Source organism: Arvicola amphibius, chromosome 1 (genome assembly GCF_903992535.2).
Source record: "Arvicola amphibius chromosome 1, mArvAmp1.2, whole genome shotgun sequence".
NCBI classification, from domain to species: domain Eukaryota; kingdom Metazoa; phylum Chordata; class Mammalia; order Rodentia; family Cricetidae; genus Arvicola; species Arvicola amphibius.
In genome coordinates, this window is record NC_052047.1 from 16293776 (window position 1) to 16319791 (window position 26016).

At 42.2% G+C, this 26016-nt stretch overlaps 1 protein-coding gene across 1 annotated transcript in view; it reads right to left on the bottom strand.

The window, feature by feature from the left end:
- The window catches only part of Slc4a4 (solute carrier family 4 member 4), a 330071-nt gene that overhangs the window by 97501 nt on the left and 206554 nt on the right, over positions 1–26016 (bottom strand). Inside the window, exons 8-12 of the mRNA XM_038315817.2 lie at positions 18842–18999; positions 12047–12134; positions 9276–9430; positions 8531–8644; positions 5961–6135 (exon numbers count right to left, since the gene is read on the bottom strand). Coding sequence (XP_038171745.1) covers positions 5961–6135; positions 8531–8644; positions 9276–9430; positions 12047–12134; positions 18842–18999 — 690 coding nt within the window. The remainder of the gene's footprint in view (positions 1–5960; positions 6136–8530; positions 8645–9275; positions 9431–12046; positions 12135–18841; positions 19000–26016) is intronic.

Genomic DNA, 26016 nt, shown 5'->3' on the forward strand with positions numbered 1-26016 from the left:
TAATCACGTGCTCTACCACTGAGCTATTTCTTCAACTCTTATTTTACTTTTATTTGGAGACAGAGTCCTGTTAAGTTGCCCAGACAGGCCTTGAACTCAATCTTCCTGCTCAGACCCCTGAGTGGCTAGAATTACAGGCCTATGTCATCAGGCCCAACTCCATCTATTAACTCGTGGAATGAAAACCCTTAATTTCAATAAATTCCAGTGGAATATATTCATATATTAATATTTAATAATTAAATAAAAGTATTTAAATAAACAGAGCAATACTCTTGTTCTAACACCAAGAATGTAAATATGCATCAGTATGCACGGTGTCATGGCTTTGTTACAAAGGACATGAGATTTCAGAAAAGTGAGGCAGAAAACTGTTTTTTTACCATACAGAAGGAAAACTAGTGCATCAGCTTAATGGGAATTACCAAGAAGAATAAGTGATGCACCACTCTCAAACCAGGAACTTATGCATCTCTGCACTGTGAAAGAGAGAAACGGGCACAAGCTGAGCTTGGATTCTACAGGAATGTAAGGTTGACTCTTGGCAAAGTAGTCCAGTGTCTTCAGGAGACCCAAGATAAACTATAATTGCCCACATTTATCTTTATCAGAAATCTGTAACTAACCTCTTTTTAAGCCCTAGCATTTTCTAAGAGCATCCTGGTTGGCAAAATCTATATGCTGACAATGGGAAATATATGCAACTATTTGTGCTAGCATTACAGTTTAATCATACTGGCAGCCGGTGGACCTCAAGCTGCTTTATTTTGAATGTAGTTTCATGAGAAATTATCTTTGCTACTCCAAGATAATCTGCTTCTAGTGACACATAAACACATATACACACATATATAATTATGCACTGATATATATACAAGCATATAGACAAGTTATGTATGTATTTGACAAACAGATGTTATATAGATGATGATAGAGATAGATAGATTAGAGAGAGAGAGATAGTAGATAGATAGATAGATAGATAGATAGATAGATAGATATAGATAGAGAATAGATAGATAGATGATAGATAGATAGATAGATAGATAGATAGATAGATAGATAGATAGATAGGTAGATAGATAGATAGATAGATAGATAGATAGATAGATAGATAGATAGATGATAGATGATAGATGATAGATGATAGATAGATAGATAGATAGATAGATAGATAGATAGATAGATAGATAGATAGATAGATAGATAGATAGATAGATATAGATAGATAGATGATAGATAAATACATCAATATATAAATATATAGAGAGATAGCATCAGTACTGAAATTAATAACTCAAAGCAAATGCTTGTCTTCAAGCAGGCCAGACCTCCTGAACAGAAGCCGGCAGGAGAGGACGCTTAGACAACACTCATGCAGTGAGCCAGCTGTGTTTTCACATGTTTCTCCCCAGCACCCATGTCTATTTGTAGCCTGACAATAAAGGCCCTATCCAAGCCATCTCTGAGCCGTCTGCCTTAAAAGCAAGGACGCTGCTCTCAGCAGGCTCGCTGGAGCTGCCTGTGCTATGGAGATTAACCTGCTGCCTTTTTTGTGAAGGATATGATATAACTGCAGATACCCAGGTTTGCCCAGGGCTTCCTGCAAGGTCTTGGTCCTATGTTTAGAAAGATAAATGAAGGGAGAGGACTTGAATCCTTAAACAAGCCTATTATATACCACTGCTGGTATCCTGCAGGGACACAGAAAGAGGTTGCTTCGATGAATAGTCACCTCTCTCTGCCTCTCACCTCTCTTTACCTCCAGTATACAAAATTCTATCTATCTAACATGTGATAGGCACTCCATAAACATTTGAAAAGAAATAAATTAAATCTTTTATACACCTATGAGATGACCTAAGACATATCACCAAATCCACAAAATATTCCATTGTCCTAATGTCAAGTCAAAGTAACTTCTGCCAGAGGATGAAAATATCCATAAGGTAAGGTACACCCTTTCAGTCATGAGATTCTCTTCAACATGTCAAACCAGCTCCCTAGTTCTTAAAACAGAACAAAACTACTCATTAATTTTCCAGTTCAACAAATATATATTAATAACCACTAATTTTCTATTCTCCCTTATTAAGGGTTCTGCCACCCACTGTGACTCCTGAATGCCATCTAGAAGGACTTTGCCAGTACAGCTTTAAAAGTAAGAGGCCTCATATGAAAAGAAGTCAAGTATGTTCTTCAGTGTTTTCATTCACAGAAATCTTTAAAAATTCAACTATATTCATAGGTTCAACAAAATTATCAATGGAGCTTACAAAATCTATTAATAAAATAATCAAAGAATGTCCAACAATATCCTCATGATTCTGTATAACTTGGAGTTGCCAACTTCCACTTTGACAAATGTTTGGGGGCAACGCATAACACATGGATGCTCTAACCCATCCATGCTTCTGACAACTTCAGAACCCAGAGAAAGACCAGGGATTACCCAAGTCATACACAACAGAGGGAAATCCATGGCACCCACTTTTATTATACAACAAAGTCTACTATCCCAATTTCTCACTCAAATAGAAACTGTTTCATACAAAATTTACCATAATTCACTTGGACAAATTTCTCCCCTGGTCTTAGATGCTACTTCCTAAAAGTAAATCCGGGATGTGGAGATTTGGCGAATAGAGCACTTTTCTACTGTGCCAGATAGTTTTCTGTCAAACTGACATAGCTAACATCATCTGAGAGGAGGGAACCTCAAGCAAAACAATGCCTCCATAAGATCTGGTTGTAGGCAAACCTGTAGGGCATTTTCTTAATTAGTAATTGATGGGGGAGGGGAGTGTCCGGGCCACTATGGGTGGGGCCATCCCAGGGGCGAGGGGGGGGGTTCTGAGCTCTGTAAGAACACAGGCTCATCAAGCCAGAGGAAGCTCAAGTCAGCAAATGGCAGTCCTCCATGGCCTCTCATCAGCTCCTGCCACCAGGTAACTGCCTTGTTTGAGTTCCTGCCCTGACTTCCTCCAATGAGGAACAGTGCTGTGGAAGTGTAGACAAATAAACCCTTCTCCCCAAGTTTCTCTGGTCATATTGTTTCATCACTGCAACAGAAATCCTAGCTAGGACACGCAGCATGCCCAAGGCCCTGAAGTCACTCTTCAGCATCATCCCCACCCCCCCACACACACAAACACACACACAAACTTAAAGTTAAATCTCACAAGACTGTAAAGAAATGTACACACAGGAAGTATTACGACGTCACCCTTTCAATGAGAAGAATGTCCACGGGGGGAATAAATTCTTTTAAGATTATTTCGGCACAAGCAGACCTCTATATCTCCTAACAAAAGGTGGTTTTGTTTCAGACATCTGCTCAAAACCAGACAGTGCGTCCCTCAAACATCATCAGAGAAGTTTCTTTGTTCAGTGGACAGCAATCAACACAGAAACTCACAACTTGTCAGTGCACAGAGAATATGTCTCTATGGATGCTCAGCCATCAGTGATGTATCAACATACATCCTTTTCCTTGAAAGGCTTGAGAATCATCCACGAAGAGGAGAGGAAAGACTCTCAGCCAGAGGTTGAAGAGCTAACTGGCATAAACTGAAATCCTCTAAAAAACACGACTGTTGAACTCAGGAATCCAGCGCAGCTGCAGTTGCCCGCTTACTACTTGTATAAGATCAAGCCTTCCAATAGGTTAGCATGGAGACAGGAGGGCTCAGGAGTCTCCATCGGAGGAGCTACTCACAGTGGAGGGAGATTGTCAATCGTTATTGACTAGGGTAGGGAGAGTCAGTTGCATTTAAGGAAGTGAGCGCTGATAGGCCAACCATGCTTCAATAGTTGGCCCCACATCCAAGTAAACAGCACAAACTGGGTCTAGAGAGATATTTTTGATAGAGGTCACGAAGTTGGGGAGTGGGGAGTACATAGCAGCAGTGAATCTGGGAGGGGTTGAGAAAAGGAAGGGATGACTTTGACCAATATACAGTGTACTTCTGAAATTCTCAATAAAAAAAGCAAAGGTAGAGCCAGTAATATAATAGGTGTTTAACAGTAAAATGTTTATTTATATAACAAGGGGAGGGGGCTAATAAAAAGCTGAAGTCCTCACAAATACATTTTATAAATGCCACAAATTTCTTTGATTTTTTCTTGGCATATGGCTGACTGGGCCAGCTTTATGCTGGCCTCAAGGTGCTTCCTCAGTCCTTTCTTCTCTGCTGTTTTCTTAAATGATCCACTTTAAGTGAGCAGCGTATTGGAACCTGAATGAACTGCTGCCCAGCTTTAATCTAAGTCAGAGTTTATGAAAACTGTATTCCTGCTACAGTTCATATGTCCACCCGTCTTATGAAAGGGGATACCCATGGCAGGGATGGCAGCAAAACTCTCATCCTGTATTTCAGCTTTAAACCATACACATGCAACCCATGCCGGGGGTGACACAGAGATTCGCATTCTCTGGCCAGCAAAATGGTAGTTTCTCAAATGCTAAGCAATGGTAATACTTGAGGGCTACATGCTGTCATTGAGTTTGGATTTCAGTGCATCTTTGAAAGTCAGAAAACAAAGCAACATTCGATACACAACCACATGAGATGAAACAACATGTGGCACTTGCCTCTTTCCCAGAAGCCTCAGTGTTTAAGGGTCCCTACACTGGGAGGAAGCCCATGCTATTCTGGTGGAGAAGTCATGTGGATCATTCCTAGAACCCAGCTGCCCCAGAACCTAGACACTCTAGCCTAGGCATTTTGGAGGAGAGGCCATCAGACAGCTTCAAACTCTGGTGCCATCTAATTTTGGTGTATACGAAGAGGAAAGAAAGAAGCATCAGCTGAGCCCATCAACCGCCACAACCATGAGATGTGATAGAAAACAGTAGCTTTATATAATAGATAAGCATTCTTGACCTAAAATTTGATTGTGTAGTTCCCCCCCCACACACACACACACTTGATTCCACAAAAGTGCTATCATCTCTATCTTATCTTTGTATCTGGAAAGGACTCTCTAGAGCAAAAATATTTACTGGAGTCCAAGAAGAAATGTAACGAAAATAATTTGCGGGAATTAGCTACATTTACAAACCAAGATGTTGGCAGGCAGCATGTGTGATGACATGTTGAACACATGGGCAAGCAAACGGAAGTGTGGAGTTTGGAAGGGCAGAGTTCGGAAGGGCAGAGTTCGGAAGGGCTTCAACTGGGTTCAGCTCCCATTGCTGCTTGTTCAGTAACTATTAGGACGCCTACTGTTTCTAATGCCAAGATCAACTTTAAGTCATTTCTTCACACGGTGCTCTAACTGACTGGGGTAGCGGTCTATGGCATCTTTTCTCTTATTAAAACTGTAGCTATTATTGATGTGCAAGAAAGGCAAACACCACCTTTCATAACCAACAAACTGTGGTTATAATTAATGTTATAACATTAACTCAGCCAGGTTCCTTACAGCTCAGTGAAAGATAGTCCAGGAGTAGAAGTAACAACTCCGCTAAAGCTGAATTCTACTGGCAGGCCAGCAAATCCAGCCTTGGGCAAACCACTCCATTGCTTGATGCATGGATTTGCTCATCTTAGAACAGGGGCAAAGAGTCAGGTAATCACAGATCCCCAGAGAGTGTGAGCACCAAAGGAAATCAAATGCGGCCCAGACATTCCAGATCCCGGGAGCTCTCAACCTTGTGCACCACACAGAACCCAAGCAGCTGAGACGCTTTTGCCCAAATAGAATTGTAGATCCTCATTTCCTCCCCTTCTTTTCCCCACTTGTGACTCAAGCCAGATTTCATCGAGCTATTTTTGTAATTACTAACATGCTGGAAATACAGCAGTGAGCCAGAAGCACAGTAAAATGCAGCATCCAGCAAAAGAAAGAAAAATCACGCTGAGTAACTGAGAGGCCATCTGCTGCTCATAGAGCGGCAGGGGTGAGAGGGACAATCGGCGCCGGACTATTTGCGTCCTCTCTCACATCAGACCCACCTGCATGTTGTCGGTGGCATCCCCGAGCAGGCCCCCGAAAGTGATGGCGTTGGTTACCGTTGCCAGGTAAATGAAGAGAATTGCCGAAAGAGCCTGAATGTTTAAAGCATCGTAGAAGTCACTGGCAAAAAATGGTGCTTTCCTTTTTATGTCCTTAATTAATCCACCGCAGAACCTAGGGAGGGAGAAAACAAACGTGATCAAGTATAAGAGAAACAGCCATCGAGTTCATCAAGACGTAATTCACGAAGCTGCAAGGAATTTGGACTTCAAATGCTTGAGTCAATGACAAGATACTATATAAGATGCTCTCATTTAGATGAGATGGGAAAAAAACGTGGAGACATTCATCTTGTTCTGTCTCTCTCTTTTCAGTTACCAGAATAGGTCCAACATTCCCCAAAGATCATCCAGTTGTTCTTTAGATGACAGCACTGAGTAGATAAATTATAATTTTCCATTCTCCAAAGACAAACATCCAAAGACAGTGCACACCTGATAAGGTCCCTTAAGATGTCCCTATGTCATTTCACAGGGACACACGAGATGCACACACTCTGCTATCATTCTCTGCTGGGGACACAACATTGAACCACACAGACTCTGAAGCTCTGACCTCATGGAGTTTCCTCCTGGGAGCAGAGGGCAAGATAAATGAGTAAACAAATAAAAATCAAGGAGAAATGAAATGGAGGTGGGAATTACGTGGTTCTAGGGGAAAGGCATTGGGAAATTGAGATAGATAGCCAGAGTGGACCTCTGAGAAAGTGAATTGGAAACAAGGCCCAAAGTGAAGAAGGCAAGCAGGTGTATGAAAGGCAAAGACACGGGCAGAGCCCATGCACCAGCCCGCTCATCCTCCACCAGACCTCCCGAAGCAGCCTTCCCCGTGCAGGGTGTGATGTCTGTGCAAGGTGCCCCTCCCTAGAGCCTGCCGTCTCGTTCTCAGCTGTGCTGAGCACCCTGCTTCTGTATCCTTGATAGACAGTGGGTTGTGCAGCTACTAAATGAATGTGGAAAGCGGGGAGATGAGACACTAAAACAACAGTTTGATGAATTCCAAAACATTAAATTCTGTAACTCCTACCTGAGCTGTAAGCTGAAAGTAACGAGGTTATTCCTAGTGAAAACAGTTCATAAAGAACTGCAGTCAGGCACTGGTTAATGACATTTAGATCTATGATGGACTGCATATGTGATGGTGGTCTCATAAGATGATGATGGGACTGGGGCACCATCAGATACGATAATATTCTCCAGTAAGATTCTCTCCTTGTAATGTCATGGTGCTATGCTGCCTTAAATAAACCTACTCTACGGGGAGGTATATAAAAGCATATAATTACATATATACATAGCTGTTAGCAGTCTGTACATTTGATACACTATAGCTTTTATTGCTACTTTAGTGCATACTCTTTCTACTTATAAACATAAGTGTATGTAAAACAATACTCCGCGTTAAGCTGGCAATAGCATTATACGTGCCATCTTTATCTTATCTTTTGGCTACATCAAGAGGTCACACTGAATAACTGGTTAATGCCTTTACATTTCTGTAAGTAAGCCAAGATGTTTGCCTGATGTCCAAATATCGTAAAGAGAGATCTAGACCACATCACATCATCAGGCAATACATAAGGTGGGGGCGTTCTTATCCTTCAGTCTTTCAGAAGGGAAATAATTCCTTTTCACTTTATGAGAGAAACGCAAGAGGGTCACCAGCAGAAGGAAACAATTAGATTTCATTCGGATTCAACGGCATACTAAAATGATATTTTTTTAATCCTGCAGAGATTTCCACATCTCCATGATAAGAGTATCCTACTAAAAGTTTCAATTAACTCGAAATGAAAAAAGATCATCTACTAACAGAGAAGGGAGCACAATGGGAAGTCACATGAAAGGTTCTCGAGACTCAGAAGCCTCGCTGAGGACAAGGAGACGGGGTAGGGACCCACAGGACACCCTTTTCCACCACCTGTTACACACTTGGGAGCAGATGCTCAGGGAAGGGATGGAATGATGAGAGCCACACAGGAAGCCAAGTCGGTCTTCAGTCAGCTCTACTACCCATCCTCGCCTGCCGTCAACCCAACCTTCACATCATCCTACCGGCTGGTCCACTGGTCCCACTGTCTAGATGCCAACGTCTCCTAGGTGCTCCGTGCCCCTTTCCTAACTCACACCCATACAGACTGTCTCTCACCTGCTCGCACTTCCCTTGAATGTTGTCCTTAGCCACAAGGCCCACTCCAATCCCTCTGTCTAAAAATATACTACTACTCATCAACTAAGGGCCTTTTCTTTCTTCATTTTCCTCATAAACTCATTGTTTAAGGTTTACTCATTTGCTTAAGATTTCTTGTCCATTTATTTCTACACAGCGAAGCCCACATGGCCAGGCATTGATATACTGCTGACGCTCTAGCTGCTGTGATGAGTTATTTGTTGGCTGAACAGATGAACAAACCAGTAAATGAAATACTGAAAGTGAATGCAGAACAAGGAAGGGAAATTTAGATCTAAGGAAAACCTTATGACGAATGGCAAAAGGTTCCATCAGTTACCGGCCAGTTCTCTGTAGCTCTTCACAATCACCGTGTCCTCCTCCTCCGTGCCCTCCATCATGAGGTGTATCCCCATTCATCTGAACGTTCTCTCCACCCGAGTACATATTCTTCCTATGAAGGACAACAGGTGAAAGTAGAGATTAGTTTATCGCGTTCGTTTGCTTTCGTGGCTGTATTATGCTTATAGAGACAGACAGACACACACACACACACACAGAGAGAGAGAGAGAGAGAGAGAGAGAGAGAGGCCTTCTCAGAAAAAGAGTGTGATTTCTTATTCTTTGCTAACAGACAACTCTTGAAGTGTTCTATCTAGAGGTGAGACAAATGGCTGAGTGAACGGAGTTTAACTTATTTCACATTTATAGGAACAAAACGGTTTCACCTGGGCAATGACAGATTTCCAGGAAATGGTTTCTTCTCAATTTCTCTACCAAACTGCTTAACCCGCTAAGTCTACAAGGGCTCTTCTTGAGTGGAGTGATCTTTCCACAGACACAGACAGAAAGTCCCCAAAACGTCCCCCAAAGAACACCGATTGACACTTTCTAACATCGGGCACTAAAGGACATCAGAGCTTCTGACATTTACTCTCCAGTGCCAAGTCTAAGCCAAGACACAGCTGAGACTCACGTGAGGCAGAATATCTACAACTATCAAAACATGGCCCTACCTGTTTTTCAAATGCACCCTCCTCAGGGCTCGGCACTCCCTGAATATTGCCAAGCACATAGCGGCTTACCTTTTGTCAGATGATGGGAGACTCTTTGGAGGTTCTATCCTGATTGCTGGGTCCCATTCCCCAGGTGGAAGGACAATGACTTCATCTAGGAACTCATCAATGCCAGCAATCAGGTCGTGCCTATCTTTTGCTTTGTAAGCGATGTCATGGAACACCTGAATAGCGAGAGATGCACTGATCAACCAAGGGAACTTTTTGAATGGCTCCCAACACATCACAGCTGAGTAACATAACCCACAGAACACTCTGGCATTCCCACAACTCCACTCTCATCTTCCCCTCTATTCAGTTGATTGAGGGGTACAGGTTATGATCTCAGTGTCAAATCAGAGGCTTGAAGACAGGGAAGTTTTAGTACTTTTTTTTCCCCCAATCGCCGTGAGAGCCAGATGTAAACGTTTTCAAGATCCCTACTGAAAGCCATTCTCTGAATTAAAAATGACTGCACAACCGACTGTGGAATCCAGTAAGAACAAGCTCATGCCAACTGTGAGACTCAGGATGAGACTCACTCACTGCTGCCCCCTCACAATGTGAGCTAATCTAAATGGAAGACGAAAGCCCGAGTTACAGTAGCAGAAAGGAATAAATAAGTACCCATCTGCCTCCCTTTTAGCAAGGTAATATCTGCTTCACCAAAGATAGTGGGGGGTGGGGGTGAATGATAAATGTTCCTCATTGTCTTGGGCATTTGAGCACTGAGTCTCCAGTTGGTGGCGCTGTTTAGGGAGGTTTTTCTGGAAGAAGGATGCCACAGGGGGCAGCTTTGAGAGTTTAAGATCTCACTCTACTTCGAGCTTGTTTTCTCTGCTTTGTGCCTGAGTTTGAAGCTCTTAGCTTAAGTTTGTGCTCTTAGCTTCCCGTAACTGCCACCTGCCACCATGCCTTCCCACAGAGGTGGCGATGGACTCTTATCCCATGGAGCGAGAAGCCTAATTTTTTTTTCATTTTTCTATAAGTTGCCCCAGTCATGGTGTTTTACCACAGCGACATAAAGGAAACTCATACAGACAGCAAAAGCTTCCCATCTTTGGTTCACATCAGAGAAGGGGTTCCAAAATGGCACCGAACCCCTTTTCTCAGCACCCATTCTTCTCATTGAGCTGACCTGAATGTCTGCACAAAGTCAAGCCTTTAACACTTTTTTTTAATCATCCAAAAGAGTATATGGTCCCCACTCAACACCCTTAACCTATGCTGAGACTTTCTACTACATCGCTTCTTCTAGAAAAAAACAACAAAAAAAAAATTTTAAGAGCTGTCAGGCAAGTAACACTGGTTTGGGAGTTCTGGGGTGGAGTAGAAGGCAATCTATAGGGGAAGGACTTCCTCTACAGCAGACATACCCTCTCTCTTCTAATTTTCTCTGGCAGATAGAGTCAGAAATACACCTCCCCAGCCAAGCTGGCCAGTAAATATTGGTAGATTTCAACCAATGAGATGTAAGAAAAGCTGTAAGACACCTGATGAAAGAGACCTTCATCAATATCAGAAAGATGCTTGGTGAAAGAGACCCTCATCAAAATCAGAAAGCTGTAAGACGCCTGGTGAAAGAGACCCTCATCAATATCAGAAAGCCACTCTGTGCCCATGGCAGGCGGCCTAAAGCATCCCTAATTTACATCAGGTAAGAACTTTAAAAGAAAGTAATGATCTATAAACCCCCAAAATCAAATAAATTAACCAACTACAACGAGGAATAAATGTCTCCTTGAGGGAGACAGCAGAGCTGTGCACCATGCTCTTGCCCTCAGAGGACAGCAAACAGCTGAAGAGCCATGCAGAACTTCTGTACCACAGGGGGACAGAGCCTCCAAGTCTACACTTAACAGGAAAACCTGACAGATCGGGGCACGGCACAAGAGTAAAATACTTGAGAAACGCCAAGTAGGAAGACTAGAAAGCACAAACTGATATTCCCATGTTCCAACAGCATTTCTTCTACTAGCTCAGAGTTTTCTCATAACTAAATATGCTTATCACTACAAAAGCTGCTGTACGTGTGGATGAAACGTCAGCCCAAAGTACCTGATGCACTATAGATTGGCATCCACACCAGACATAAACAAAAAAAAATTCTGATGCCTAAGAAAATGTATCACCTAATTTATTATGCATTGTTTTATAAAAGTCGTCATTTCTGAAATAATATAGCATAGGGACATGAGTTCAGAGAATTAATAAATTAGACATTTTAAGAGATAAAGTTAAGATGATGGTCTTGAGCTTATTCAGCAATACTTTAACATCAATTTTAATAACTGAAAATCCCTAAGAATTGTAACAAGGTACCTGCATATTATCACTTCAGACAGTAACAATCTGTTGGTGTTTAGGGCACTCAAAATCCTCTTTATTAGCCATTTTTTGCAAGATACAGTTAATTGTTGTTAATCATCATTGCTCTACTATGCCTCAGATTACTCTAAAGTGTATAACTGAATTAAAACATCACAAAGCAACCAAGAAATAGGAAAACCAAATGATATTCATTATTTCACTTTGAAGAAATTTAGAATAGTTTCTAAATATGTTTGCTTAGAAAAAAAATGAGGGAAATGCATTTTGTGTTAGACTTTAACACAGAAACAAAACCCAGCCCTTACTTATTGAAAGCTACTCTACATAAGGGAGCTCATTTTCCACAAATGACTGTGTGTCATTCTGTCAAGAGCCACATAACTGTAAGTGTAATGGACCATGGCAGTCAACTGGCAATTTAGACAGATACAATCAAGATGATCCCACATCCCCTTGTCCCGCTTCCTTACCTCATCAGACATCAAGGTGGCAATGGCTCTTCCAATCTCGTGGTAGGACTTGGCTTTCCCCTTTGGACCTAAGAGAATGAACAAGAACCTAATGGAGAAGGAGAGAAGCAAAGGCTGTAACATTTCATCAAATGGAGAAATTGTTTTCTTAATCCATCACAAACTCAGCTGTAGTGACCCTCTGTATTATGCGTGTGGCCAAGTACATGCATTCATATGAGTGCCTGTGGAGGCCACAGAGCAGCTGTCTTCCTGAGCAGTTCTTCGCCTTAGTTTTGGAGACAGAGTCCCTCGCTTAACCTGGAGCTCACAGACGTAGGCTGACTAGCACCCCAGCAAAGCCAAGGATCCTCCTGTTTCTGCTTGTTCAGCCCTAGGATTGCAGGTACACACCACTGCACCTGGCTTGTTACATCTTGCTGGTTAGGCATCTGAATTTGAGGTCTCGTATTTGTAAAGCACACTTTGCAGGACTGAGTGATCTACCTCGCCCCTGGAACTCATCTTTAAAATAAAGAAAAATGTGACACTAAGGGACAGAAAAGCCATCCTTTCCCACTTCCACATGGTATTACTGAGGTAATCTGAAGGCATAGCAGAAACCAAAGAGCTTTTTCTTTATTGAGCAGGAAAAGGTATATATATATATATATATATATATATATATATATATATATATATATATATGTCACAGTTTGCTGATCTCGATGTTTTAAATGGTCTGTTGTCTTCATTTCTACTGACTTTGGGATCTGTGGTAAAATTAACTACAAAGACTTAGTCTATTTTTTGATTTCTCTGACTTTTCTGCGCCCAGCATGGGCTGAAATACATGCTCTCCTCCATATTTTAGGAAGTGTTGCTATTCAGATAAGTGGGATTCAGTGAAAACCAAACCCTCCCAAGTAAGCCCCACACTGAAAAGAAGGAGAAAGGAATAAGAGACAAAAAAAGCACCATCCACAGACAGTTCAAAGCCCTTTGGGGCTGCCTCGCTTTCCTTTCCAAATTTAATTTCTTGGTAACATAAAAAGTATTGCTGCAGGTCAACATGACCTGAAATGAGCAAGGATGAAGCTGTCACTTTGGAAGTGGTGTCTTGTTCACCATGGATGGTAAAGACGTATGTCTCCGCTGAGGAAGAAGGCACACGGTAAGTAAGTGAATAAGAAAACGATATGCCAAAGGTGACATTGGGATAATCCCTGCCTTGCTGTTGCTCACATCTTACCTAACAGGGAGGAAACGAAGACAACACACACAACAGCATCATATGTTTGCACAGCTTCCCAAAGCCTGCGAAGCACATTCACCACCTGATTTAAATTCCCACACAACCTTCTGCAAAATAGAGCTCATCCTGTTTAGCACTGAGGAATCTGAGGGTGGGGAAGACGGTAGGTGAGACCAAGGTCTGTGCCCATAAAGGACAGGGCTGAGGACAGAGCACAAAGCTACAGAGTGATGCTGGTTCAACCTCCAATACGGAAACAAAATCAGGAGAGGGAAGACTGCGACACATGGGCATCTTATGTCCCATTCCCCTCTAACAACTCTGTACGCGCGCGCGCGCGCACACACACACACACACACACCTTCTGATGTACTGAGGCTGTGATTCAGTAGACAAAATCTATCCAGTAATCATTTTCACAGGTCCCTCTTGGGAAAAGAATGGTGGATTCTTACTTAGCCAGAAACAAGGAAGAGTAGATAAGATTTGGTGGCACCAGGAACCGTTTAGCAGCTTACCTCACTGACTTTTACTTTCATTTATTTAGTTCCCTGACTCACTTTAAAAAGAAAAGGATTTAAATAAATGTCACCATTGATTCCAAAATGGTCCTAAGCATATGAGGACTTTTCTTCATTTGCAAAATCCATTCCAAAGAAGATAAGGAAATAAAAAGGACGGGGAGTTAAGATTTTAACAAATGTCCTCCAAAGTTTGAATGCTCAGATTTTTGTCATCAGAATAACCATAAAACCACCCAGTACTTATTTGCTCAGACCCGCCCTGTGGTGGAGGTGAGACTCACTGTCAAAGGTTGCCACTGTGAACGAATAGCAAAGGCAATTGGCAATTCTGAAGTCTGCTCAAGTGATCCCTATTAGACCTGTACTTTAGCTCTTCCAACACTTCCAATGATGCTTGAAATTTTCTTCCCCTGGAGTTAACACTTCATATACACCAGTGAGGCACCACAACGTCCTTTTTCTTGATAGTGAAGTACTGTTTTGGTTTGGTTTGGTTTGGTTTGGGCCTTACGGGAATGGTCACTACTCTTAGCAGAACACATGCAAAAATATTTAGCCACTAAAGTCAAGTCCCATTAAGAAAAAAAAATTAAAATTAAATTAGTACTGGTTACATTTGCCAATTCTGCTTGCCTGTCTATAAACCACCATGTCAGAATGACAGAAATGGCAGCTTTAGGCTAAATGGACAGGTATAGTAGTAACATAAAGGAAAAACGTCGTGATACTGGCTCCTTTGTTTAATACATCTTTACTGGGTTTCTCTTGTCTGACCCTTTTATTGGTTCCATGAATCTAAATATTAACATTTCTGATAAGGTGCAATCATTTAAACCTTCTCAGGACCACACTGTATCTCGCCCCTTCTCTCCAGTACCCTCGTGTGAATTCAGCTTACTGAACCCTCCTCTACCCATTGGAAACTGACACCTGGATTCGCCATCAGCTGATAAGCCTGTCAATAAAACCTAAATAAATACTGTGTTCTCTGTGAGGAAATACTCTAGATCACTAATATTCATCAAATGCAAAGTTAGGCAGAGGCTAGGTCTAAGAGCTGACAGAGTAACAGAGCCACCAAGTTAGCACAAGGGCATACATTTTCTATAAAACATTGACTGCTTTGTCTTTGCTCAATAAGACCAAAGAATGAAAGTAAGTGGTAGGCTAATGGTAGCTATAACATAGACCATAACAATAAGCCAGAGTGAGTGAATCGTATTGGATCAATAACCCAGGAGGAATGTGTCTAGGTTAAAATAAAAAGACATTTCTTCATTACAAAAATATCAATAAGTGCCAAGAAGAAGCAACATGGTGACAGAGTTAGAAGTTTTATTATTTCAGTTAGGAACAATTCAGAGATCTATGCCCTGAAACAACAGTAGGAGGAACTCTGGGCAGAGGTGCATCATGGGGATATCACTGTAAGTTAAGAGTTTCATCTGTAGGAACAGGGAGCTGAAGCAGCTTCTAATCCACAGCACTGTTGCAATGAAGATGGGGAGATGCAAGGTCGGAGGCAGCCACATCTGGGAGCAAGCCTGGAAAGTCGAAGCTCCCTCTGCCGAATGCCTGCCCCCCTTCCACCATCAAAGGAGCGAAAGCTGTTACAGCTTCTACGGCGGACATGCATCCTGCCAAACTCAGCTTTTATAATGTACTGAAACTCCTTTTATGACACAAGCTGGCTTTTGTCAATGGACAGATGTTATTTTTAACCAGAAGCATTTTTCTTTATTAACAAATTAGGAGTAAACATCACATTGGTGTGGCTGGAAGTGAACAGTCCATGTTGACAGCTCAGGGAAAAAACAGTGAACTCATGTTGCTGGTTTGGTCTATTCCCTCACAACTACAAATGTCAGAGCTAGGATTTATAATGGTTCCTAGTCCTCTCCAGAAATTCCCTTCCTATTTTTATGAGTTTTTTCAAGTAACTAATCATGCCTCCAGAGAATACCTCTGGCATCCTTCACAACCGAGAGAAACACCAGGTGATGCATGGCCAGAACCAGAGGCCTATACTCCCATTCACAAATAATTACAGGTAGAGTGAGCACAATGTCAGAAAAGGAGCCAGTCTTCCTAAGCCACTCGGTCTTTCCAGAAGGAATGTGCCCCCTTCCTGACAGATCACAACTATTTCTAGAAAAACCCAGCATGTAGCAATCCCTTACTCCATTCTCTGAAACATCAGTGAATCAAATAGGCCGTGATCAAAGGAGCAGCTTTGGAAGACGTGGCTAACTTGTAGCTTCCACAATCAACTCATGAGGACCACGCCCCATCACTATTGCCGTATGGTCAGTGCAGGACACAGACAGAATCCGTAGCAGGAATACTGTCCCAAACTCTCTAAAATATTGTAATGTTGTTAAATGATCAAGTACAAGCTATTTCTCATAGTAATGAAGTAATTACAACATGCAATATGTGCTAACATAAAATCTTAATATTTAGATAACTAAAGCTCACATACTAGCTTTTTGTCTTAGATCAAGAACTAAAGGGACAAATTGATTTATAGGTATTACTTCTTACTGTCCTGAAGTATCTTATCATAACCCATTCTAGATACCTCTCGAAGTTGCCCTGAGATTTGGCCACAATGTCAGAAATGTGAGCTTCTCCCTGAAGCATGAAGAGCAAATCTTTCCACTGCCCACATTCCAAGGCTGCTAAATGAAAATAAGAAAACAAATGTTCCCATCTACATCTCTGTGAATGGATATAAAGTGGACAGCAAGAAATGCACCTTTGAGATATTAGAACCACAAACAACCTACACACCAGCTATCCAAGGCTGCTGTGTTTGCTTTGACACAGGAAAAGCCAAAGCCACCCTTAAACAGACACCCGGCTAGCCCACCATTCCCAGCCACAGTGCTGCAACTGGAGGCCATAGTGGAACACAAGAAACAAAGTATAAGGAATCCCATGAGCTTAGCTAGGAAAGGGACCTGAGAACCTCACTTCTGAGAGGGCCCAGGACAGTAAAACTGGTCCTCAGGAAGAGCAATAGTAGTACTCACAGCATAATTCTCCTCTACACAAGAAAAAAATAGGCATGAAAAAACATGTGCAATGAAAGACTGTTCAAATGTTCCCGCAGAGCAACAGAACCATGTGCACGTGAAAGCACGTGTGTCCATAGAGCAACAGAACCATGTGCACATGAAAGCAAGTGTGTCCATAGAGCAACAGAGCCGTGTGCACGTGAAAGCATGTGTGCCCGTAGAGAAACATAACAGTGTGCAAGTTAAAGTCCACCAAGGAGCAAAGGCTGGATCTGTTACAGTGACTATACATTCTTCCTGGGATTGACTTTGCTGGATTTCACAGGGTGTAGCCATTTTAAATATCCTTGTGTTGTGTATACACACACACACACAAACACACAAACAAACAGAACAAAACAAAACAGCTAAGGAGACTCTCTACTGGGTGATTACAGTTTACCGTGCTTCAGAGGGCAGCAAACAGATAAAATATTTCCTGGAAAAATATTAATATCTAAGGGTATATTTTTCAGATTACAGCCTGAAAATAGTTTTATGATATTGAATTACACCCCTTCACTTCTCTTAAATAAATGGCTTCGTTCCTCTTGCTCTCCAGATGATGCCATATTTCAACTCTAAATTAATACCTCCCTCTGGTACAGAAGAGAACGAGGAAAAAATGAGGCAGACAGGAGGAGATGATAAGAGACACACAAACAGTCACAGTTTCAAACTTTGTGTACGTGGATCACTGCTAGACAAAAGGCCTTTAAAATACTTTTTATTTGTAGTTTCTAAAGAAAAAAGTAATAAAAACGAAAAGGTAAGAACAATTTTCTTGAACATTTCTCGGCACATCTTCTCTTTCAAACCCCAGAAAAGTTAGTGCAGAGACATACAGAAAGCCACTGGGGCAACAAGCTGGCCCCCGGCCATCCTCTGAGTCAGCGGCTTGCCAGGTGATTGCTCAGACAGAACTGCAAGGCTCCGCTGGAATGTTACAGAAAACACCAATCACAATAATCCCATTAATTGCACAGCTGTGATGGCCTCCTTTCCAACGCTACGCGGCCAACGTCTGCCCCAGGTATTTAAAACCGATGAGTGGGAGGATTCATCCACGAGATCAGGAAGAGTGGCTGAACTGAAAGGGCTTCAGGACACTGGCTTCTCATTTCCTTCCTAACCTGGCTCAGAACAAACCTTGAACCTCTCGTCACTGTTGGTTAACCATGCTCAGACCGTCTGAGTCCACTGAGGGGGATCCACAGCCCTTCCTGTTCACGTGTAGAAAAGAAGTCGCCTAACTCTGCCCTGGGACTCACAGGAAGCACAGTCCTCCCCCAAACTGGTAGTAACTTCCTGATGTCAATCTGAAACTACGAATTCCTCCTTAACATCCTTCTCAGCACAAGTTTAAGTGAGGCACTAGCGTCTCTCCAGCTCATCATGTGCTTTGGTCAAGCAGCTGAACCACTAAGCACAACCCTAAGACAGACAACAGGATGACTTCTAGGACACAGAGCAGCCGACTGAGATGTGATTGTGACAGAAACACGATACCTATGATACCTATGAATGCAAAATGGCTTGCTTAACGTAACGTGTGCAAATTTAAATGCTTGGAGAGATGACACATTCTACAAGCGTCTATATTTACATATGTATATGCATCTATGTGTTGGTCCATCTATATGTGTGAGCCCAGCAAAAATTTTCTGATAAGACAGAGGAAATGAAAATATCTGTGACCTCTGAACCACTTACTAATTGTATCAATGTGGAAAAGGTATTTAGGCCCACTGTATCCATCTGTTAAATATGAATACTGGAGTTTGCATACTAAAATAATAGCCCCCAAGGGGAAACGAGCACATGGACCAATCAATTAATATAATTGTCATTAGTATTTGAGAGCATAAAGGTCAGTTAGGTACTGTTTCAAAGGAAACCTCTTCCGTGCAATGAGTGTATTAACTAAAGGAAGAGCACTTTCCACCCTGTGACCCTTGGGGGTGGGAGAGCAGCTTACCTGGTAGGCACAGGGACCTCAGTCAGGGCACCCAGCATGACAGCCTGCTGGAGCCGAACAAAGGCAATGAAGGGAGTATCCAAGAAGTCGACCTCCCCGACGAGCACGTTGGAAGCTTCTGCATCACGTGGCAGCTTTTTCATAAATTTATTCTTCAGCTGCATGGGAAGGGCCAAGAAAATACAATTTATTTCAAGAGAGAGAAGGGTAAGAAAATATATCATATGCATTCCTCATAGGAAATCTCTTCAAATGGGTCTTCAAACTTGGCCAGACACTTTTATATTACAATTAACTATTACATTATAGTAAACATTTATCTGTCCCTTCAAAAAATACTAAAGATGCAGAAGGGATATATATTATACACACACATATATTAGTATGCAACATACCTCCATTAATCGATTTATTCAGTCACTCAATACACTACAGAGAATTTACTGACAATGATCTAAGTCAGAGGGCTAGCAGGAAAGACTCACTCCCTATCCCCTATTAGGTTCATATTACTTTGGGGGACATAAATATGATTTGAATTAATGATAAGTATCAAAAAGGAAGATGGGATAGATAAGAAAGTACTATTTCTCAGCATTGTCAAGGAAGGCTTCTGAAGAAAGACATTTGACAATGGAGAAAGGGTATAAGCCATGCGCAAAGATCTAGAATGAATCACCATGCAAGCGAAGGGATAACGGAAAGCCTTTGAACAGGAAAGAGGCTGGTGGCTAAAAAAGTAAGAAATCGAGAGTGGGAAGCTAACAACCAACGAGGAGACAAGATGACGAAGCTGCATGTACAATGGAGACCATGACATGGATCATTGAAGGCCAAGAGAAAGCGTTTCAGAAGGTAGGAAGATGTCTCCTACATAATTTGAACATGACTCGGGAGCCATGACCAGTATCAAAGGCCACAAAACAAAATAATGCAACCTCAGCGTGAGCATAGACTGCGAAGAGCACCAAGGCCCAGACCCTGAGCTACTCTTTCCTTCTTCACAGAGACAGAAAGCACTGTGGAAGGTAATGGGGAAAAAGAGGAAAGCTAGGGCTGTCCCAACAGCCAGAGAGGAAAGGCTGAAATAATAACCAGGTATTAGCAGCTGCATCCTAGGCTAGTGGAGGTTCCAAAATGGTGACACGTTGGAGAGGATCAAAGAACCTGACACAACAGCCATGCTGGGAAGTCTTTTTTTTTTTTTTCAGTTTTTATCAATTTTTATTGTGTCCTTGAAAATAAAACTATAAAAGCATTTCCAACTTGATTCAAAATAAAAACAGCAACAAAAACGAAGCCAAAATTTGTAATTCTCACCTGGTACCTGCTGCCTTTTTAAGTTTGGGCAGGCCGAAAAGTTTAACACAAAATAACCTTCATTTTACCTCCCTTCATTTATGTGTAATCCTATTACATTTAAAAAATTGTTATAAAAGGCTTTACACTGTTTCCAGATTTCAGATTTTTGACAATTTTAAATGTGGCAAAAATACAACAAAAATTCAAATGTGATGGAATCAATGTTGATAAACAGGTTCATATCCTAACAAGGAACCAAGGAATCAAAAACATTTTGTGACACTACAAAGTTATTACCTACACACAGAATATGTCCCCTATAAAATGTACAAGTATATCACTAAAAAGTCTTGATAAGAGTCGGGACAGTGGGAATCAGGGAGCCAACAAAACAATGTGAATCACGGAGCACAGACCTTTATGTTAAAAACTAATGCTACAAAGAAAAGATGAGCCCCGGGGGGCTCAGTGGAAGGGAGTGCAAAATGGAAATAAGTTTAAAAGTGTGGCTCTCTCAGCCCTGTAGAAGTGAACAGAATGAGCTAATGGAGGCAGATTGCTGCTATAGGAACGGTGGAGAATAACTACAAAAATAACTGCAAACCAAACATCCTGGAACTACCGAGCATGGGTGGTATCCGTATCACAGATAGAGGAGTCAACTGTACATAGGAACACAGCTTACAATCCTCCCAAGAAAGCAGACTGGATGAGTTTGAACGTGGGTGATTCGAGAGACTGGCTAGGTGGGAACGAGGGCTTCTGAGGATTCGTATTTCTGCAGTGAACCAAAAGTGAGCTGGCAGTGAGGGGGAGGGAAGGGTATGGAGGATGAAGGAGAACATGAAGCCATGTTCCCTCTCAGAGAAGGCTGCTGGACACAGTCGATCTGAAAGCTTGTCTAATGCGTATCATTCGTTTATACAGTTCAGGGGAATTACTCCAGCAATAATGGATGGATAAAGATAAGAACCTGAAAAGACCACACAAAAGGCACAGACTTCTGATAAACACTTTTAACCCACTATACACGTCTTACCCTTCAAGTCAAAAGCACCAATGAGCTTAACTGTTTCTGCCATAGATTACTGCTAAGACGGGAAGAGGCAGGCATGGCTCAATATCCTCAATTAGTAAAAAGGCTGTGTCAACATTTTCCTTTCAACCTCTACTCAAGAGTTTCTTAACTGGGGAAAATATACGACATGGAAACAGATCTCTAGCACTCTAGACCCTCCATTACCTTCATCACCACCGTGTGCGAAGGCAGCCCTGAGGTCAGACAGCAAAAAAGCTAGGACCAAGATACTGTGGAGATCCAAATAAATATACAGACAGGGCAAAGCAGAGCGCATATCCTCAGATATCAGCAACACAGTTACACTAAGCTGTATGGAATTTTCCAAAACATCTACCACTCAGCACACATAAACTATATTAAATATTATATTATAATGCCATTTATAAGAAAGCTGTATCGAACTAAAGATACTTGCTAACTGAAATAAATAAGATTCTGAATACAAATACAACATGCTTTCTCTCACATCTCATATATGTGATTTTGATATAAATTTTATACACATACAGGCATACATGTATATGAAAATATAAAGAGGACATGGTCTAGATGTCGGGAGAGAGGGACTCAGAGGGTATAAAAAGGAGGAAGACAAATCACTGCATCTTCTGTCAAATGCACATAGGGACTTCATAGACACAGATACATAGACATATATGTGAGATAGTGCCATGAAAGCACAAAGGGAGGTTGCTAGGGGATGGGAAGAGACCACCAAGAGAGAGGAAGACAGGAAGGTAGGGGGCTGCATACAAGCAAAGGACAATGGCACGGGTGTATGAAAAGATAATGAAACCCCATTATTTTGTACACTAAAAAGATTTTTAAAAGTACTTTTTAAACAAGATATGAAAACAGCAGCCCCATAAAAGGTCTACTACCATCAGGTAGTCAAAATTCTTATCACCTAGGAAGTTAATGAATGGCTGGCTCCCAATCATACAAAGCAGATGGGAGTATGGCTGAGTGGCCCACACACAGGCAAAATAAAGCCTCAAACTCTTTCCAAAAGAGGCCTTCTTTATGGACACAGAACACAGTGCACATAAGCATCTGACTGCACACCCATTCTCTATTTTAGACTCCTGACTACAAGTATCCAGGCATGCTGACTGCAAGCCCCTATGGTTACTGTACTTATGGGTGCCTGAGCACAGTTTGCTCTACCATCTCAGCCCATTTCCTTGGAACCTCGGCAGTCATTTCTGAATCATACTTATGCTGGATGTTTCGAGGAAGGTAAAAGCAGCCCGTTGGGAATAAACTCAATAGTTATTTTACACATAATTCATTTGTAATAAATACTAAGAGCCGGAGAAATGGATTCTGTAGCAATGAAAATCAGATCAATAGACCATCAAACTGTCCAGAGAAGTTACAGAAGCTTTTAGGGCTCAACTGTGTAGCTCACAAAACATGCAGAATACTAGCCCGCTAAACACCCAACCGTGTCCACGCAGATTACTACATTCCTATAATTCAGCCCCTAGATGAATCTTCCCTATCAGAACACAGTCCTTGGGTGATCTTATCAAGTCTCATGCTTCTAAAATTCACCTACGTGCTGATGACTCACAAAGATGTATCTTCATCCAGGACCTTTCGCAAAAGTCCAGACCAGCAACACCTTCATCTGAATTCTAACACACATCCCATTCCACAGATCCAAAATGAACCTTTCTAACAGTGCCCTCCCCCTCCATCCCAGTCCGGACCCTGCCAGTCCTTCCTGCGCTCTTCAATGAACAGCCTGTTCAACAGCAATCCCGTTCTTCTTTCTATACCTCACACCCAAGACTTTGCTCCATCTTCAACCCCTCTCTTTCTTTCACATCCAAGTTCATTCTGTCAGCAAATCCTGCTAGGTCTACAAACACATTATACCTAGAATCTCACTGTTTCTTACCCCCCCACCCCGGTGCATGCTGTGATCATTCACTGTGTGGCACTGACTTCCTTCCTGGCTTGCCATTTTCTGCCTTTGTTCCCCAATGATTAATGAAGGCAGTCAAAACAGGTGTGTCGGGAGCCAGGCCACTTCATCCCTGTATTCAGCACCCTCTATTGGCTGCTATTTCATCAAGAGAAGCCAAGATGAATACGAGAACTCCCAAACCCTAGCATCATCTAGAGGCCAGAAGCCCCACACCCTGATTTCCTTCCATTTGCTCCTGGTCTTTGCGGTAGCAACCATTCCAGCCTCCGTGTGCTTACCCACATGCCCCAGGCCTGCTCAGCTCACGCCCTTCTGTCATAGCTGCTGTTTCCCTCTACTAGAAGCTCTGTAGAGCTCCCTTCCTCAGAAGGCTCCCTTCAGTATATACTACGAGCCCCTCTCTCAGTAGAGAGACGTTCCCTACTCATGTGAGTCAAGCTGTCAACTTCCTCTCTCCCACAAACATTCCCCTTTCCTCTCTCTGCCTTGATTGCTGTTCTCTGTACTTATCGAACCTACCATATGGACCTCTAATCTCCACTACCTACCTCCCCACCCCAACATCAGCTCCCTAGAGGTGAAATGGTCATCTAATGTGCTCAGTGTTAGGTCCCCTAAGCCTTGAAGAGAACCTGAGAAGAAAGGTTGGTTAACAGCTGCCGAATGAATAAAAGGCAAATAATATTATTTCCACCCTTCTTTCCCTTCCTTTTGTTCATATTTTAACTTTTTTCCAGTTCAGATGTCTATGTGCATGTGTATATGTGTTTGTTTCTGTGTATATGGGCATATAAGGGTGTGTGTATGCATGCGGGGGCCAAAGGCTGACGCTGTTCATCCATATAATCCATTCAACTCTCTCCCTTAGTTTGATCTTTCAATAAAATCCAGATTATGCCAGCTTGGCTAGTCTCACTAGTCACCTGACTCTGGCAATCCCCCCCTCTGAGCCTCCTGGGGAGGAATGATAAGTGGGCTCCCACACCCACCTCTTTGGCTCAAAACTCTAGACCTCATGCTTCTACAGAGAGTGTTTAACCAGTGAGTCATCTACACAGGCATCCTCTTTCTTTAGAAGTCAGTCAGTCATGTCCCATCGGGCCACAAAGGTAAACAAAAGGCCTCGATATGGGGATATGGGTCACTGTTAGTAAAGTCCTTCCCTAACAAGAGTGACTGAAAAAAAGGGTTATATGCATGATCAAAATGAGAAAAAAAAAAAGAATGCTTTTATTACAAAACTTTGTATTTAGGTGTGTTAAGATCAATATCCTGCCATTAGTAGTGGTTGCGCCCTACGAGGCTGGAAGGAAGGCCTCATACGAGGGAAAGGTGAGTTCAGAACCAAAAGCCACACAAAAGCTGGAGAGAAATGCGTGGAGAGAAGGAGAGCCACAGCCCTAGTCCCAGTTTTTCAGGCCTGCAGCCCCTCTAAGAATCCTGCCCCAGTTAGGAAGCCACTGAATCCCCCTTCAGGCTTCCACAACTTTGGAAGAGCCCAGCTCCAACAGTGTGTCTAACAGATGAGCTGAGGAGTACCAGGTTACATGAAACTGAAAAGGCTTCTGCACCACAGCCATTCTTAGCAACATTAATAAACCTGTGGGCTTCGCCTCCCGCTAGAAGATGTAGCATATTATGGTATGAGATCCAGTCACAAAATGTTGCCTTGGATAGAAAAGCTTTCCTTTTTCATGGAACCCCACTCTCTTATTCAAAATGTCTAGACACCTGCGACAGTTAGGCCCTAACGACAGGCACTGTGGAGAACAGACAGATCCCACCCTCCTGAAATTCACACTGCCACGAAGAAGCAGATTCAGAAATAGCTGTACTGAAAGAAGACACATAAATAATGTGAAAGTTATTGTACAGTGGGAACTCACAAAACACAGTAAACACACCCAGTCACAAGGTTCAAGGAAGGTGCCTCTCTGAGTCAAAGTTTAAAAATCTACCCCATACTATTGACTTATCAAGTACTGACTCACATGGCATCTTTTTAAGGGATGCAACAATATCTGATAAAGGAAAATATAAAGGCTGAAATATAAAAGCCAATTCCGGGATGATACATACAATAAACTTTGAACAATCATAAAAGACTAAGAGAAAATTGCACACATTAAACAGTAAGGCATCACAGAAGGCAATTAACAGACCAGGGGAAAAAGAAAAAAAAATGCAAGGCTTAAAAATCAGGCTGAAAGTCTCCCAATAAAATCATCTGGATTGAATTCCAAAGACAAAGTCTGACACATTCCTTCCTTATAGGTCATTAGTTGTTTCTCTGAGGGAATGCCCTGGCTGGATTGTATGCTGGGGTCAAATACAAGAACACACACAGTGAGAAATCCCTTTAGCTAACCTTGATTTCAGAGAAACGGGTTCCAAACAGCTGCCTTTGGAGCTACAATCACCAAAATATACTTTGGCTAGCTCAGCAATTCTGTGCTCGCTCTCTCTCTCGCTCTCTCTCTCTCTCTCTCTCTCGCTCTCTCGCTCTCTCGCTCTCTCTCCCTCGCTCTCCCCTTCTTTGCCAGATTTTAATATGAGCAGTGCATCCAGATGTGTGCATACTTTGAGTTAGCTTTTAATGTATTCTTTCCTCCGTAGTAAGATCTTGCCCAATTTCTTAGACCTCTACAACTTGCCCTCTGCTAGGAATGCTTCCTCTTTCTTGAGCATCCTTCCCGTTACGGTGATTTTTATTAAGGTAGTGAACATGGCACAGGGATGCCAAGAGACTGGAAATTCTGAACGGATAACGCAGAAAAAAGTGTACACATGGCGGAATGACGGATCTGCTCCAAGATGGGAACAGTGTTCATTCACAAAGGACAGCACAGACAGCAC